General features: G+C 44.4%; 1 protein-coding gene across 1 annotated transcript in view; it reads right to left on the bottom strand.

Annotated features, from left to right (window-relative positions):
• The window catches only part of LOC118366639 (titin-like), a 180,290-nt gene that overhangs the window by 32,123 nt on the left and 129,772 nt on the right, over positions 1 to 18,395 (bottom strand). Inside the window, exons 176-178 of the mRNA XM_052493512.1 lie at positions 17,799 to 18,386; positions 17,403 to 17,705; positions 61 to 17,172 (exon numbers count right to left, since the gene is read on the bottom strand). Coding sequence (XP_052349472.1) covers positions 61 to 17,172; positions 17,403 to 17,705; positions 17,799 to 18,386 — 18,003 coding nt within the window. The remainder of the gene's footprint in view (positions 1 to 60; positions 17,173 to 17,402; positions 17,706 to 17,798; positions 18,387 to 18,395) is intronic.

The following is an 18,395-nucleotide window of genomic DNA, read 5'->3' as shown; positions in this document are numbered from 1 at the left end:
CATATAATAAAAGAAACATCTTAAACTTAAATGTTTTTTCTATTTTCAATTCTACCATACCTGTAATCTTTGCTCCATCTTTGGTCTCAGCTGATACACCAACTCCATATTCATTTTCACCCATGACTCTAAAGTAGTATACTCCTCCCTCCACCAGGTCTGTTACTTTGTAGGTCAGACGATGGCAGGTATCTGTGAGTCTGGTCCATCCCTTTTTGCTTGCCTCACGAATATCAACAAGGTAGTTCTTTACCGCAGCGCCACCTTCATTATCTGGGGTATCCCATGTAACTGTTGCAGAGCTCTTTGTAACATCCTTGAACCCAACATGAGATGGTGGGCCAGGAGAGTCCAGAACCCTTACATTTAATGTACATGCAACCTTTCCAGCTATGTTTTGGAGAGTCACAGTATATTTTCCAGAGTCATCTCTTGTTGCTTGTTCCACTGTGATAGATGTGAAGGTATCAGTAGTATCAATACTGGCCCTCACTCTCAGGTCAACAGCAGCCTTAGTCCACATAACATTAGGAATGGGCTTTCCCCTGAATGGCACAGTTAGAGTGAATGAACTACCGTCCTTTACAATGAGTGTCTTTCGCATCTCATTGCTGATATCAAATACTGGTTCCTCTTCTCTCTCCTTTGCCACCTGTGGATCCGTAGGGGCGCTTGGCTCACTGAGACCAATCTTGTTGATTGATCTGACAACAAATATATATTCTGCTCCAGAAGTTAATCCAACGACGGTGAATTCAGTGTTCTTTGTGTTTGAAACACCGACACACCAGTCATCATCGTATTCATCTGTTCTCCTATATTCAACACAGTATCCTGTCACAGGAGCACCACCATCAAACAATGGCTTGTTCCATGAAAGAGAAACAGTAGTCTTGGAGGAGTCAATAACTTTAGGTTTAGATGGTGGAGATGGCAGGAATTGGGGATCCTCCGCCTTTGTTAGTTCGGTAGGAATACTTGGGAGGCTCAAGCCTGCAGCATTTTCTGCATAGACTCTGTACTCATATTCAGCTCCCTCACGAAGATTGGATGCCTTGACCCTGAGGTCATACACAGGCTTTTTGTTCACTCGTACCCAGCGCAATCCTATTTTCTCTCGTTTCTCAATGACATAGCCATAAATGCTGCTTCCTCCATCGGATTCTGGTCTTTCCCAGCAGATTGTCATTGCATCACTTGTGATACTCGTGATTTGAACATCTGTTGGTGCTGCAGGGACAGTGTATGCATTCTTGGCTCTGGTGGGCTCACTCTCCAGGGCTTCACCGTCTCCATATTTGTTCACTCCCCTTACTCTGAAGATGTATTCATTTCCTTTAAGCAGTTTGGTGACTTTGCATGTTGTAGCTTTCATATCGCCATATACTAAAGTCCAGGCGAGGCGGCTGGTTTCACGTTTCTCAACAATGTAGTGCATGATTTCTGCACCACCGTTTTCTTGAGGTGGTCCCCAGGTCAAAGTGCACTTCTCTGCTGTCAGACCAGTGACCGCCAATGGTCCAGAGGATGGTCCAGGGCGGTCAAGGACCTTACAGTTTACAGCCAAGGACCTTGTGCCAGCAACGTTCTGTAGAGTTACAATGTACTGGCCAGTGTCTCTTCTGATAGTGTCTCTGACTATTAATGTGGTGGTGCTGTGTGTTGAAGTAATCTCCACTCTTGCCTTGGCATCAATTTCTTTACCATCCTTTGTCCATGCAATGACTGGGCGTGGACGCCCAGAAATATCTGCATCGATTCTCAAAATATCTCCAGCTTTGACAACTACTAATTGCCTAAACCTGTCTTCCAACTCAATGCGAGGTGAATCCACCTCATCCTTGACTGTGATGGCACCTGTACTCAGTGATGGCTCACTGAGTAAGCCAGCTGCATTCTTTGCAATAACATGGAAGTCATATTGTACGTCCTCTGTAAGGCCTGTAATGTCAAAGTATGTGTCCTGGAGACTGGCGAAATTGCACTTCAGCCAACGGCCATCTGGAAGCTCCCTGCGTTCAACAATGTAGCCAGTCACCTTGGCTCCACCATCATTCTCTGGCGCCTGCCAAGTAATGGAAACTGAAGTTCTTGTGATGTCAATGACCTCAAGGTTAACAGGTGGATCACAAGGATCTCTTGCAGCTACAGGATCAGAGGCTTTGGTGCAAGGTCCAATTCCAGCAATATTCTGAGCATAAACACGGAACTCATACAGTAAGCCTTCCTCAATCCCAATCACTTTGTATTCTGTTTCAGCAATGATACCTCTGTTGATCTTTGTCCAGAGAATACTGCTATGGTCTTTCATTTCCAGGTGATAACCAATGATTGGACTTCCGCCGTCACTGGCTGGTTTACCCCATGCAACCAAAATGCCAGACTTTGTAGCATGGGCAACGTGGAGGGATGTGGGAAGGCCAGGTGTCTCGAAGGGGTACTGTGCAACAATTGGAGCGGAGTCCACAGCATGGCTCTTGCCGTAACGATTTTCAGCTGCAATACGGAACTGATATTCAGTGCCTTGTGTCAAGCGGGGAACTTTAATTGATGTTCTGGCAACTGTGGCTGAAACTATCTGCCATGTTGTAGTGGTAGTATCTCTCTTCTCCACAACATAGTTGTTGATTTGACATCCTCCATCGTAGAGTGGGGCATCCCAAGACAGTGAAATATTGTCAGCACTCACTTCATCTACCTTGATTGCACCTGGTGGACCAGGTTTATCCAAGATGATAACAGCTATTGTCGCTGATTTCTTGCCAACTGTGTTGGTTAAATTGATCTCATACTTCCCAAAGTCCTCCCTGGTTGCGTCTTTGATAGTAATTTTCGATGAATTTTTTGCTGTAAGAACATTCACCCTAGTTGTCTGCTTCAATACAGCTCCATCTTTTTTCCATGCCACCTCAGGTTCAGGTCTGCCTCTGAATGGAACATCAATCTTCAGATCATCTCCTGCCTTGACACTGTATGTGTTGAACATCAGATCGATGATAGGTTCGATTGTAATGTCCTTTACTACGACAGGGTCTGCCAGTGGCTTAGGTTCACTCTTGCCTTTGTCATTGACAGCAGTAATCCTAAATGAATATTCCTCACCAGTTGTGAGTCCACCAATAGTTGCTTCCAATGCTTTAATCTCAGTGCATACAGTCCATTTCTCATCGCCCATGGTTTTCATTTCTACTGTATAGCTTGTGATTTTGCTACCACCATCATGATCAGGCTTTTCCCATGCGAGACTGACACTGTCGCGAGTAACATCTACAACCGTAACTTTGCCAGGAGGCAAGGGGGCTTGGGATACCTTGATTGGTTCTGTTGTTTCTGCTGGCAAACCCACACCAAGCTCATTGACAGCTTTGACGCGGAAATAGTAAATTCCGCCCTCCTTAAGGTCATCAATCTTCATGGAATTTCTTACACAGTTATTTGAAACACTTGTAAATGCCAGTCTTGTGTTATCTCTCTTTTCCACAATGTAATGGGTGACCTTAGCTCCACCGTCAATCATAGGAGGCTCCCAGGATAGTGATACAGAATCTCTCTTAATATCCTTGACTTCAAAGTTCTCAGGGGCACTTGGTGAGTCCAACACCCTGACATTAATGAATGCTGATTTTTGACCACTAAGGTTCTCAAGAGTCAACACATACTTGCCAGTGTCAAATCTATTGACATTGTCGATGACAAGCATTGTGTAGGAGCTTGTGACCTCAATTTGTGCACGCTCAGTAAGAGGGCCATCCATCTTGGACCACTTTACTTCAGGTTCAGGTTTTCCTTTGATTGTCACAAACAAACGCAGTGTTGCACTTGCCCGTACTTGGACCATTTTCCTAAGGTCTGAATCAAGTTCAATCTCAGGGGCCTCAAGTCTTTCAGATGCAACTACAGACCCTGGAACATCAACATGCTCACCAACTCCTTCAATGTTAATTGCACAGATGCGGAAATAGTATTCAGCATTTTCCCTCAGTTTTTTCACAGTAAAGTGTGTTGCTTGTACACCAGTTGGCGGTGTACAGGTTATCCATTCTTCATCTCCTTCTTCTCTCATCTCAACAACATATCCTTTGATGGCTGCTCCACCATCATAGATGGGTCTTGTCCATGAAAGTGACACAGTTGTGCTTGAGTGGTCTGTCACCTTAGGGTTGTTAGGAGGACCAGGTGGATATGTGGCATCACAGGCTTTTATGTATTCTGTTGGTGCACTTGGCACTCCCACACCAGCAGCATTTTCAGCAGACACTCTGAACTCATAGGAATGTCCCTCGGCGAGTCCGGTACATCTGAACCTGATGTCATTAAGTCTTTTCTTGTTACATTTTGTCCATCTAATGCCCTCTTTATCTCGTTTCTCCAGGACATAGCCATCAATATCTGAGCCACCATTATCTGCTGGACGTTCCCATGTAAGGACCATTGAGTCCCTTGTAATAGCACTTGCTTCAGGTGTTGAGGGAGCACTGGGTGTCACAAAAGGATTACGTGCAATAATTGGGTCTGATTCAAGAGGTTCGCCAATGCCAAACTTATTTACTGCTGTAACTCTGAAGATGTACTCATTGCCAGGCAAGAGTTTAGTCACTTTGTAGCTGACAGCTTGGATTCTGGGTTCGACTACAGTCCATGACAATCTGCTGGTTTCCCTCTTCTCAATTATATAATGAGAACAGCTGGCACCGCCATCATGTAATGGATGACTCCAGTGAAGATAGGCTTTCTCGGAAGTCACGCCAGTTATCTTCATTGGACCTTCGGGTGGACCAGGTCTATCAAGGACTTTCACGTTGACGGGAATAGATTTTGTTCCACCAACGTTGCTAAGACTCAGGACAAAGTGTCCACCATCTACTCTGATACATTCCTTGACTGTTAGAATAGTACGTTGAATGGTTGTTTTGATCTCCATTCTTGGGGTAGTTTGGTCGATTTCTTTTCCATCTTTCAACCATGTGATTTCAGGGAGTGGTTTTCCCAAAATATCAGCATCAATAACAAATGTTTCACCAGCATGGATGACAATACAGTCCTTGAATTTGGGATCCATTGATGCTGTTGGTGCTTCAATTTCATCTTTAGCAGTAATAGCTCCAGTGCTTTCAGAGGGAGCACTGAAAATACCAGATGCATTCCTTGCAATTACTCTAAACTCATACTCACACTCTTCAGTCAGACCTGAGATTGTGAATTGAGTCTCAATTACATTTGTGAAGCTAGCCTTCATCCAACGGGCATCAGGAAGCTTCTTCCTTTCAACAACATAGCCTGTGATTAGGCTACCACCATCATACTGGGGCTTTTTCCATGACAGTGTAACGTGGTTCCTGGTAATATCAATAGCCTCAGGGGTACCAGGTGGATCACATGGGTCTCTGGCGACATAAACATCAGAAATCTTGCTAGGTGGACTCAAGCCAGCAATGTTCTCAGCAAAGACCTTGAATTCATACTCAATGCCCTCTTCAAGTTCATTTGTTTTGAATCGACAGTCAGGAATGAGCAGTTTGTTCAACTTCGTCCAGAGAATGCTGTTCTTCTCTTTGCGTTCGAGGTGGTAACCAAGGATTGGACTACCTCCATCACTGGTTGGTACTTTCCATTCAACAACCATGTGATCCTTTGTCACTGATGACACAAACGGAGTACCAGGTGCAAGAGGTTCACTGAAAGGATATTGCACAACAACAGCTGCTGAGTCCAATGACGGACTCTTTCCATATCTGTTTTCTGCAAACACCCTAAACTGGTATTCAGTACCGGTTTTCAGCTTGGTAACTTTGATAGTTGTTCTTGCAATGGTAGCAGACACACACTGCCATGCTACGGTTGTTGTGTCACGCTTTTCCACAATGTAATTGTTTATTTGACAACCTCCTGTGTACGCAGGTGGTTCCCATGCGAGGTTGACATAATTGGAACTCACTTCCTCAATCTTTATAGGTCCTGTGACTGGGCCAGGTTTATCAAGGATGATCACTCCGATTTCTGCAACTTTTTCTCCTATACTGTTGGTAGCTGTGATTTTGTACTTGCCAGAATCCGCTCTGGTTGCCTCTTTTATTGCAAGGATTGTTGATGATGCTGTTCTTGAAACATTCAACCTGGTTGTCTCTTTAATTGCCTGTCCATCCTTTGTCCATACCACTTTTGGTGCTGGGCGTCCTCTCACTGGTATTTCTATCTTCAGATCTTCACCATGTTGGACACTAAAGGTGTTGAATGCCATTACAAAACTTGGTTCAATAGTTAGATCTTTAGCTGTGACAGGGGCAGCTAATACCCTTGTGTCACTCTTTCCTTTGTCATTAAAGGCTGAAACTCTGAATTGGTATTCTTGTCCTGCGGTTAGGCCTTCTACAGTTCCCTCACATGTTTTTGTGGTTGTGGATAGGATCCATTCCTCTGATCCTGCAGGCAGCATTTCTATGTAGTATCCCATTATTCTACTTCCACCGTCATGGTCTGGTTTTTCCCATGCCATTGAGGCAGTTGTCTTAGTCACTTCAGTCAATGTGATTTTTCCTACAGGCAGAGGGACTTCTGATGTCTTCACTGGCTCAGCTGTTTCTGCTGCCAGGCCTACACCATATTCATTCTCAGCCATAACTCTGAAGTAATAAATAACCCCCTCAATGAGATCTCCCACATGGAAACTGTTCCTTGTACACTTGTTTGAAATGTTGGAATAAGCTTTCCTAGTGGATTCACGCTTCTCAACAAAGTAATGCTTGACCCTCGCACCTCCGTCAATGAGTGGGGGCTCCCAAACAAGATTGACAGAGTTTTTCTTAATATCTTTCACTGTGAAGTTTACGGGTGCTCCTGGTGTATCAAGTACTTTGACGGAAACAAATGCAGACTTGGAACCACTGCTGTTTTCCAGGGTCAGAGTGTACTTTCCAGCATCATTTCTGTCACAGATGTCTACTGACAGTTGAGTAAAATCGGCGCCTTTCTCAATTTGAACTTTGTTAGTGAAGTCACCCTCATCCTTGGACCAGCTTATTTCTGGAGTAGGACGTCCTTTGAATGGAATATTGATCCTCATGGATCCTCCAGCACGCACAACGACTCCTTTCCTTAGCTCTGAATCCAGCTCAATCTCTGGGGCGAACATTGCATCCACTGGTTTTACAGTTCCTAAAATCTCAGCAGGTTCACCAACACCCAATTTATTGATGGCACATACTTGCACCTTATATTCTTGATGCTCGATAAGTTTGGTGATTTTGAAGGTAGTGGCATTCACGCCTGTTGGTGGTGTGCATAGAGTCCATTCCTCCTCATCGGCTTTGCAGATCTCCACAGCATATCCCTGGATATTGACACCACCGTCGTAAATGGGCCTACTCCATGCGAGTGTAATGGAGTTCTTGGTAGTATCAACCACATGTGCATTAGTGGGAGCGCCAGGTTCAAATGTTGGATCACAGGCTTTGGTGTAAGCAGTTGGTTCAGTTGGTTGGCCGATTCCTGCAGCATTCTCAGCAGATAATCTGAATTCATATTCATGATCCTCTGTCAGGCCTGTCACTCTGAAGCGAAGGTCTGTGACTCTGCGTTTGTTGCATTTTGTCCATCTGATTCCAGCTCTATCTCTCTTCTCAACAATGTAACCAGCAATCTCACTTCCACCATCAACCTCTGGGCGAGTCCAGCACACAGTCATGGAATCCCTTGCAATATTGGCTATTTCCAATTCTTGAGGTGGTCCAGGAGTAACAAATTGATTTCTCATTATAACTGGGACTGATTCAAGAGGTTCACCAGTACCAAATTTGTTTACAGCCATAACACGGAAGATGTACTCATTTCCCTTCAGAAGCTTTGTGACTTTGAACATTGTAGCTCCACAATCACTAGCAACTACAGTCCATGCAAGACGGCTAGTTTCTCTCTTTTGAATGACGTAGTGGGAAATACTGCTTCCACCGTCAGCTCTTGGAGGAAGCCAGGACAGTGAACATTTCTCACATGTGACATTGCTAACAGTGAGGGGTCCCTGAGAGGGCCCAGGTCTGTCCAGTACTCTCACATTGAACGTTGCAGTTTTATCTCCAGCAACATTAGTTAGAAGCAACGTATATTGTCCTCCATCCACTCTGATAGCATCTTTGACAACAAGCTTTGCTTGGAAATCTGAGTTCATAATCTCAGCCCTTGCTGAGTTCTCCACTAATACATCACTCTTGAACCATTGAGCTGCTGGAATTGGCTTTCCTTGTACAGCGGCCTCAAGTGTAAATGTTTCCCCAGCATTGATGATAACAACCTGGCTGTACACTGAGTCAACTTCACATTTTGGTGGATCAACTTCATCCTTTGCTGTGATGGATCCGGTGCTCTGAGAGGGCTTGCTGATAGATCCAGCGGCATTCCTAGCTATGACTCTGAAGTCATATTTGCAATCCTCAGTTAGACCCAGAACTGTGAATACAGTTTCAATGACATTTGTGAAACTTGCCTTCATCCATCTTCCCTCTGGGAGATCGCGTTTCTCTACCACATAGCCTGTGATCAGACTGCCACCATCATACTGTGGTCTTGTCCACTTCAGTTTCACAGAGTGCCTGGTTACAATGATAGCCTCTGGGGTGCCAGGAGGATCACATGGGTCACGTGCTACATATCCCTCAGAGAGTTTGCTGCACGCGCCAATGCCAACGATATTCTCAGCAGACACTCTAAACTCATATTCTATACCTTCCTCCAAAGGAGTAGATTTAAATCTACAGTCTTGGATGAGGGATTTATTGATCTTTGTCCAAAGGATACTGTTCTTTTCCTTTCTCTCAATGTGATAGCCAAAAATGGCACTGCCTCCATCTGAAATGGGTTTGTGCCATTCCACAACCATGTAATCCTTAGTATATGAAGATACGTAAGGTGTTCCTGGTGGTCCTGGCTCCTTGAAGGGATACTGGGCAAGGACAGGTTCAGAATCAATAGCATAACTTTTGCCATATCTGTTTTCAGCAAAGATCCTAAATTGGTATTCTGCACCTGTTTTTAGATTTGTCACTTTCAGGGTATTTCTCGCCACAGTGGCAGAGACTACAACCCAGTTAGTTGTGGTTGTATCTCTTTTCTGGACAACGTAATTTGAAATTGGGCAGCCACCAGTGTATGCAGGTGGTTCCCAGGTAAGTGTGATACTTTCAGCACTTATGTCATCCATCTTGATTGGGCCTGTTGGTGGGCCAGGTTTATCTAGTGTGATTACTTCAATGGTGGCATCTTTGGATCCAAGCATATTGGTAATATTAATACTATACAATCCACCATCGTCTTTTGTTGCTTCTTTGATGGTTAGATGTGTGTTGCGTGCACTGTCGACAACATTAACTCTTGTGGTTTGTTTCAGGGCAGCACCATCCTTTGTCCATGTAATGACTGGTTTAGGATGTCCAGCAATGGGAACTTCAATCTTCAGATCATAGCCAACCTGTACGCTGTACTGTGTTAATTTAGGTCTTATGTCAGGTTCAATGACAAGGTCCTTTGCTACTACTGGACTGGCCAGAAGTCTAGAGTCACTCTTTCCTTTGCTATTAACAGCAATTACTCTGAATTGATACTCCTCTCCTTGGACTAAGCTAGTGACAGTAGTTTCAAGGTATTTACATTGAGCACATAGTGTCCATTTGTCACTATCTTTGGCTTGCATTTCAATCTCATAATGGCTTATTCTGCTGCCTCCATCATGATCTGGTTTCTCCCACTTAAGAGAGACACTGTTCCGTGTCACGTCTAGAACTGTAACTTTACCGGGAGGTTGAGGTACCTCTGAAATCTTTACGGGTTCAGGGGTCTCTGCAGGTAAGCCAATACCCCACTCGTTTTCAGCAAGAACTCTGAAGAAATAGATACTTCCCTCCACAAGTGGTTCAATCTTCCATGACATCTTATGACAGGTTGTGACAGGGGAATACACTTTCCTAGTGCTTTCTCGTTTCTCAACATGATATTGCTTAATTTTAGACCCACCATCCAAAATAGGTGGCTCCCAAGTAAGTGTGACTGAATTCTTTGTTATCTCCTTGATAGCGAAATTTGCAGGCATACTAGGTGAATCAAGTACTCTGACACTGATGAAGACAGATTTAACTCCACTGGAATTCTCTGCAGTAACAGTGTACTTGCCAGTGTCAAATCTGTCAACATTTTCAATCAGGAGTGAAGCATAATTGCTTGTATTGTCAATCTGTGCCGTCTCCTTGAGTTCTCCATCAGCTTTTCCCCACTTCAGTTCAGGAGCCGGCCGTCCCCTAACAGGAATGAACAACCTAAGAGCGCTTCCAGCTCTGACATTAATCATCTTCCTCATGTCAGCGTCAAGCTCAAGATCTGGTGCTTCCAATTTCTCCTCTAGAAGAACTGATCCAGGGACATCTGCATGCTCACCAACACCAACCTTGTTTATGGCACAGACCCTGAATTTATACTCATGCTTCTCGAGTAGTTTTCTAACTGTAAACGTAGTGTGTGTGATTCCGGCAGGGGGAGTGCATATTGTCCATTCATCAGATGCTCCTTCACAGGCCTCCACTAAGTATCCTTGAATCTCACAGCCACCATCATAGATAGGTTTGCCCCATGACAAGGACACGGATGTTCTTGTTGTGTCAGTCACTTTGGGATTATTTGGTGGACCTGATGTGAAGATAGCATCCAATGCCTTGTAGTAAATAGTTGGTTCACTCGGTTTACCAACTCCAGCAGCATTCTCAGATGAAACTCGGAACTCATAACTGCGGTTTTCAAGAAGACCTGCTACTCTGAAGCGCAGCTCACTCACTGTACGCTTATTGCATCTGGTCCAGCGCACACCTTCTTTATCACGCTTCTCAATAACAAATCCAGAAATGGCATTTCCACCATCGTTTTCAGGTCTTTCCCAGGTTACCACCATTGAATCTTTTGTGATGGTAGAGACTTCCACATCTGTGGGTGGATCAGGTGTTACAAATTGATTTCTGGAAATCATTGGCTCAGATTCAAGAGCTTCACCAATTCCGTATTTGTTCACAGGAATCACTCGGAAGACATACTCATTTCCAGGAACAAGTTTTATGATCTTAAGATTTAGAGTCTGCACTTTAGGTTCAACCAGAGTCCAAACCAATCTGCTAGTCTCTCTCTTCTCAACGATGTAATGAGAAACATCACTACCTCCATCTTGTGCTGGTGGTCTCCAGGCAATACAAGCCTTTTCACTTGTGACTCCATAGATAGAAATTGGGCCTCCAGGTGGACCAGGTCTGTCTAACACTTTGACATTGATGTGCACTGACTTCTCTCCACCTACATTTTTCAAAAGTAGGAGATATTGGCCTCCATCAACACGGATTGCCTCCTTAACACTCAATGATGCTTTAAAAGCGGTGTTCTTTATCTCAAGACGTGCAGCCTCCTTTATTTCGACATCGTTTTTCATCCAATGGACTGAGGGTACAGGTTTGCCAAAAATATCTGCACAAATGTTGAACGATTCACCTGCCATCAGAACAATTGTTGAAGAGTACTTTGAGTCCATCTCTATTTTGGGAGGTTCAACTTCATCCTTTGCTGTTATAGACCCAGTGCTCTCAGATGGAAGACTGTAAACACCTGCTGCATTTCTTGCAATGACACGGAACTCATAGCACTGGTCTTCAACTAAGCCAGTAACAATAAATTGTGTCTCAATGACATTGGCGAAACTGGCCTTCATCCAGCGTCCTTCAGGCAGCTCTTTCTTCTCCACAAAGTAGCCAGTGATTTTGCTACCTCCATCTAACTCTGGCTTAGTCCATTGGAGAGTGACAGCTCCTCTTGTGACAATGACAGCTTCAGGCTTGCCTGGACTGTCACAGGGGTCTCTTGCAACACGGATTTCTGACAATTTACTTGCTTTGCCAATGCCAACAATATTTTCAGCATAAACTCTGTACTCATATTCAATACCTTCATCAAGACCACTGAGCTTGAACCTCAAGTCTGGGATCAGTTGTTTGTTCTGTTTAACCCAGAGGAGGCTGTTTCTTTCCTTACTCTCGAGGTGATATCCCAAAATCTTGCTCCCGCCATCACTACCAGGCTTCTCCCATACGATAACCATGCTGTCCTTTGTAGATGATTGTACAATTGGGGTCCCTGGTGCACTTGGGAGATCAAATGGATATTGAGCAACAATATTTTCTGATATAAGCACTGGACTCTTTCCATATCTGTTTTCAGCAGCAATCCTGAACTGATATTCACACCCAGTCTTCAACCGAGCTGCTTTAATGGTGGTTCTTGCAACTGTTGCAGACACAATCTGCCAGTTTGTGGTGGACGTTTCCCTCTTTTCTACTACATAATTGTTAATCGCACAACCACCCACATATGTAGGTGGGTTCCAGGACAGTACCACACTGTCAGAAGTGACTTCATCAACAGTGATTGGGCCAGTTGGAGGACCAGGCTTATCAAGAACAACAACTGCAATGTCCACTGTTGATTCACCAGCTGTGTTTACAAGTTTGATGGTGTACTTTCCCACATCCTCCCTGCTGGCTTCCTTGACCACAAGATGCAAATGTGTATCAGTAGCATCAGCATTGACTCTGGTTGTTTCTTTTAGTGCGACACCATCCTTGAGCCAGGTCACACCTGCTTTGGGGTGAGCAGCATATGGCAAATCTATCTTGAGATCATCTCCTGCCAATACACTGAATGTGGTGAACAGCAGCTTGAATACTGGCGCAATAACAAGATCTTTGGCTACCACAGGTACACTAAGTAGACGAGGATCACTGGTTCCTTTTTCGTTATGTGCTGACACACGGAACATATATTCTTCACCTTGTGTCAGTCCAAGAACAACAGCCTGTGTGATTTTTGCAACAGCACACTGGGTCCAAGTTTCACTGTCTTTGCCATGCATCTCAACAATATATCCCGAGATTCTGCTACCACCATCGTGATCTGGTTTTTCCCAAGACAGAGAGACACTGGTGCCTGTGACATCAACAAGGGTTACTTTGCCTGGTGGAAGTGGTTTTTCTGATACTCTGACTGCCTCAGGAGTCTCTATTGGAAGTCCAATGCCAAATTCATTTTCAGCTAGAATTCTGAAGAAATATGTGTTTCCTTCCTCCAGGCCACCAATCTTCCAGCTAGATTTAACGCATTGAGCACAAACTGTGGAGTAAGCTTTTCGTGTTGATTCACGTTTCTCCACAACGTAGTTTCTAATTCTGGAGCCACCATCAATAAGGGGTGCATCCCACATGAGTGATACTGAGTCTCTGGTGACCTCCCTGATTATGAGGCTTTGTGGTGCTCCAGGTGTGTCCAGCACTCTGACATTCACATATGCAGTTTTGCTTCCTGAGGCATTTTCCACTGTCAACATGTACTTTCCACTGTCAAATCTGTCAACATTTTCAACCATAAGAGCAGTAAATGATGATGTGGTGTCAATAGTTGCTCTCGTAACAGGCTCTCCATTTTCTCTGGACCACTTGACATCAGGAGTTGGTCTTCCTTTAATAGGTACAAAGAGTCTCAATGTGCCGCAAGCTCTAATGCAGACAACCTTACGAAGCTCTGCACCAAGGTCAATATCAGGAGGAAGCAGCCTGTCCTCCGCAATTGGTGTGCCAGGCACTTGTGCTGGCTCTCCAACCCCTTCACAGTTAATTGCGCAAATGTTGATTTTATAATCTTGGTTTTCTACCAGGTTAGTGATGGTAAATGAGGTCCCAACTAATCCCTTCTTAGGGGTCCGAATTGTCCATTCATCTTCTTCAGGTAGACAGGTCTCTACAACGTATCCAATGATATCAGAACCACCATCATATACAGGTTTGTTCCAGGCAACTGTAATGGATGATTTGGTTGTGTCTAAGACTCTTTGATTTCCAGGTGGTCCAGGTTGGAAGATTGTGTCTACTGCCTTGTAGAATTCACTGGAAGGACTTGGTGTACCTAAACCAGCATTGTTTTCTGCTATGATTCTGAATTCATATTCATGCCCTGGTGTGAGCCCCGATACTTTGAACCTCAAGTCAGTTACAGTCCTCTTGTTGCATTTAACCCAGCGAAGACCAGTTTTGTCTCTCCTTTCAACAACATAGTTGAAGATGTCGCTTCCACCGTCGTGATCAGGGCGTTCCCAGCAAACAACCATGGTGTTCTTTGTGATGGTCGTTACCTCAGGTGTTGATGGAGCATCAGCTGGCACATATGGATTTGTAGAAACCATTGGGTCGGATTCAAGGGGCTCCCCAGTTCCATACATGTTGACAGCCATAACTCTGAAGATATACTCGTTACCCTTCAACAACTTGGTTACCTTAAACCGGTTAACTTGTAAGTCTGTTGCTACATTTGTCCAAGCAAGTCTACTTGTTTCACGTTTCTCAATGATGTAGTGCAGAATCTTTGCACCTCCATCATGTGATGGTGGCAGCCATGAGAGGATACATTTCTCAGCAGTGACGTCTGTAACAGCAAGTGGACCATCTGGAGGTCCAGGTCTATCAAGAATCTTAACATTGAAGGTATGCTTTGCAAAACCACCCGGATTGCTGGCAGTTAAAGTGAATGTCCCACCGCACCTTCTTAGAGAATCTTTGTTGACTAAGGTTGTAGAAAAGTCATAGAGTTTGATTTCCAACTTGGCTGTATCTTCAAGTTCCTTCCCGTCTTTGGTCCATACCAGTGTTGGTATTGGTCTGCCTGTTACGCTGGCAGCAAGTTTGAAGACATCTCCCGCTTTCACAACCACAGTACTATTATAGATTGTATCAACTTCAAGTTTGGGCTCCTCAACATCATCTCTGCAAGTGATTTCCTCTGATGGTAGAGATGGCTTACTGAGACCGCCAGCTGAGTTTCTAGCCATAACATGGAACTCATACGTAGCATCCTCTGTGAGACCGCTAACAGTGAATGTTGTCTCAAGGACGTTGCTATAGTTGGCCTTGAGCCAGCGTCCGTCTGGGAGTTCTCTTTTTTCTACTTGGTACCCAGTTATTGAGAATCCTCCATCACCTTCAGGTCTTGTCCACTGAAGAGTCACCTCATGTCTGGTTACATTCAATGCTATTGGTTGGCCAGGTGGGTCCACTGGATCCAGAGCAAAGGTAGTCTCAGAATGCTTGCTTGCCCTGCTCAAACCAGCCATGTTTTCAGCAATAACGCGGTACTCATAGGCGATTCCGTCCACCAAGCCTGTTGATTTGAACATGTTCCCTACTACAAGTGCTTTGCTGATCTTCTGCCACAGGATACTGTTCTTCTCTTTCCTTTCAATGTGATATCCCAAAATGGGGCTTCCACCATCGGAAGCTGGTTCATCCCAGCTAATAGTCATAGAATCCTTGTTGAAGTGGACAATTTCAGGAATGCCTGGTTGACCTGGCACATCAAATGGATAAGCAGCAACCACTTGTTCTGAGACTATACAGGGTCCAATGCCGTACCTGTTCTGGGCTTTAACACGGAACTGATACATGATTCCTGTTGTGAGACGAGCAGCCTTGAATGTTGTACGGATAACCGTTGCTGCTAATTCAACCCATGATGTGCCTGTGGTTTCTCTAGCCTCAACAATGTAATTGTTAATGGGTACACCGCCATCATTCTCTGGACCTTCCCATGATAAGAGAATGTAGTCACAAGAAACTTCTTCAAGCTTAATTGGTCCAGTAGGAGGTCCTGGAATATCGTGGACTTCAACAGTAATTGTCTCTGTCGTTGTTCCAAGTATATTCTTGCCAGTCATCGAATATTGACCACCATCGCTCCTTTTGATCTCATTGATGTGGAGAGTAGTTGAGGTTGCAGTAGTATCCGTATTGATTCTCTGCGTCTGTTTAAGTGTGTCCTCACCTCTCTTCCATGAAACTGCTGGTCTGGGGCGACCCAGAACCGGAATTTCAACCTTCACATTATCACCAGCCTTCGCAATGACCAAAGACTGGTAGACTCCACGTAGGTCAAATGCAGGCGCTGTTGTTTGCTCTCTAATGATAGCAGGTCTGCTTTCACGTGGATCACTTCTGCCAGAGCTGTTGACTGCCATGATGCGGAACACATACTCCATATTTTCAATGAGATCTGTGGCTGTGTAGTCAAGAGCTTTTACAGTTGTTACATGGGTCCATGTGTCTGTGTCCTTCTTCTGTGCTTCAATAACGTATCCAGTAATCCTACTGCCACCATCATGTTTTGGCTTCGTCCATGCAAGGCTTGCGGTGTCCGCTGACACGTCAGTGACGTACAGATTTTCAGGGGCAGTAGGTGCTTGGGATGCTCTGATTGTCTCAGGTGTCTCTGCTGGCTCGCCAACGCCCAGATCATTTTCAGCAGATACTCTGAAGTAATATTCAGAGCCTTCATCCAAGTTGTCAAATTTGAAGGAGCATTTCTGCCAGGTTGTAGTGATTACTGTGTAAGCCTTTCTTGTGGCCTCTCGCTTCTCAATGACGTAGTTAATGATCTTTGATCCACCATCAATAATGGGTATTTCCCACTGCATAGTGATACTTGTTTTGGTGATTTCACGTGGTATCAGGTTCACAGGTGGTCCTGGTGAATCCAGTACTCTGACGTTAACAAATCCATCTCTCTTACCAGCAACATTCTCTAATGACAGCATGTATTTTCCAGCATCATATCTTGTGCAGTCAGGGATAACCAGGAGAGTATACGACTCCGTAGTATCAATGTGTTCACGGCCACCTTTGCCAAGAATGGCATTATCTTTCATCCAGGTTACTTCAGGAACTGGACGTCCTTTAATTGGCACAAAGATACGAATGGATCCACGGACCCTGACAACAAGGGTTCTTCTATACTCAGCATCAAGCTCATAGTCGGGAAGTGTCTCACGGTCCTTAAGTTCAACAATTTCTTCAACCACTGCTGGTTCACCAACTCCCTCTGTATTTATGGCTCTGACTCTGAAATAGTAGTTCCCACCAGCCTTCAGGTTTGACACAACATATTCTGTAATTCTCAATCTTGTGACGTCTGTGACCCAATCGTCATGTCCTTCCTTCTTGTGCTCAACAATGTATCCTGCTACATCCAGGCCACCATCATAGTGGGGTCTACCCCAGTTGAATGTGGCTGTTGTCTTGGTGGTGTCAGTAATTCTTGGGTTGGAGGGAGGTCCTGGTGGATCTAAAAAGAAGAAAGAGAAGACATATATCAAGACTTCTTATCACCGGGTAAATCAAATCAAATCAAATTTTGATTTGGTATTATTAGATCTACTGGTTTACACTTCATAATAACTTTCAAAAATATATTTGAATTGTATTTATTATGGTAAATTAAGAACAATTTCTTATTTACAATGACGGCAGGGAATAAATGATTTGTTTTGAGAAATATCCTTTGTGTTTACTTACACACAATATCCTTTGTCATCACATGGGCAGATGGTTCACTGGGTTCACCAAAGCCAGCTTTGTTTTCTGCTGTTACTCTGAATTCATACTGAACACCTTCCGTCAGTCCTTGTACTTTGTATCGTAGGTCAGAGACCGTTTTCTTCGATGCTCTCACCCATCTCATTCCTCTTCTCTCTTTCCTCTCAACCTGATAGCCTCTAATATCACTTCCACCATCTTTTACTGGCCTCTTCCAGAAAATGGTAACAGCGTTTCTGCTGACATTGTCAATCTCTGGGATTCCAGGTGGGCCTGGTGGGCCTGGAGAAAAAGAGGAGCAAAATACATTAACAATGATGTGGAAAATACTACAGTACTGTCAAATATAATATTCTGAATATTCAAGCAACTTACCAAAGCTGTCAACCATTTTGACAGGGCCAGATTGGGTCCCATCACCAGTGCCATACTGGTTCACTGCAGACACACGGAAGATGTACTCATTGCCCTTGATCAGCTTGCTTGCAACAAATCTGCAATCAAATATATTTTCAGCAAGTTTGGTCCAGAGAAGACGGCTTGTTTCTCTCTTTTCCAGTGTGTAGGATTTGATTGCGCAGCCGCCATCCTCTTCTGGTGGCAACCATGTCAATGTGCACTTCTCAGCTGACACACTGCTGGCTTCAATGGGGCCTGGAGGTCCAGGGATATCAAGAACCTTGACCTTAACATGTTCTTCTCTGATACCGAAAGGATTACTGGCTGTAATTGTGTACTCTCCAGTGTTCTTCCTGCTTGCATATTTAATAGACAACGTTGAAGTAGTTGGAGTGCTTGTGATCTGGACAATATCTGAGGTCTTGAATTCTCTTCCTGCCTTGGACCACACAGCTGTAGGTGGAGGTTTGCCAAGGATCTTGGAAGCAGATACTACAATGGTGTCCCCAGCTCTGACAGAGACACCTTCCTTCATGTCTGGATCGATAGTGATGCTTGGTGGTTCTGTGAACA

This window comes from Oncorhynchus keta, chromosome 34, assembly GCF_023373465.1.
Source record: "Oncorhynchus keta strain PuntledgeMale-10-30-2019 chromosome 34, Oket_V2, whole genome shotgun sequence".
Lineage (NCBI taxonomy): Eukaryota > Metazoa > Chordata > Actinopteri > Salmoniformes > Salmonidae > Oncorhynchus > Oncorhynchus keta.
Note: the sequence above shows the minus strand (reverse complement) of the source record. Positions and strands in the feature narration are given on the sequence as shown.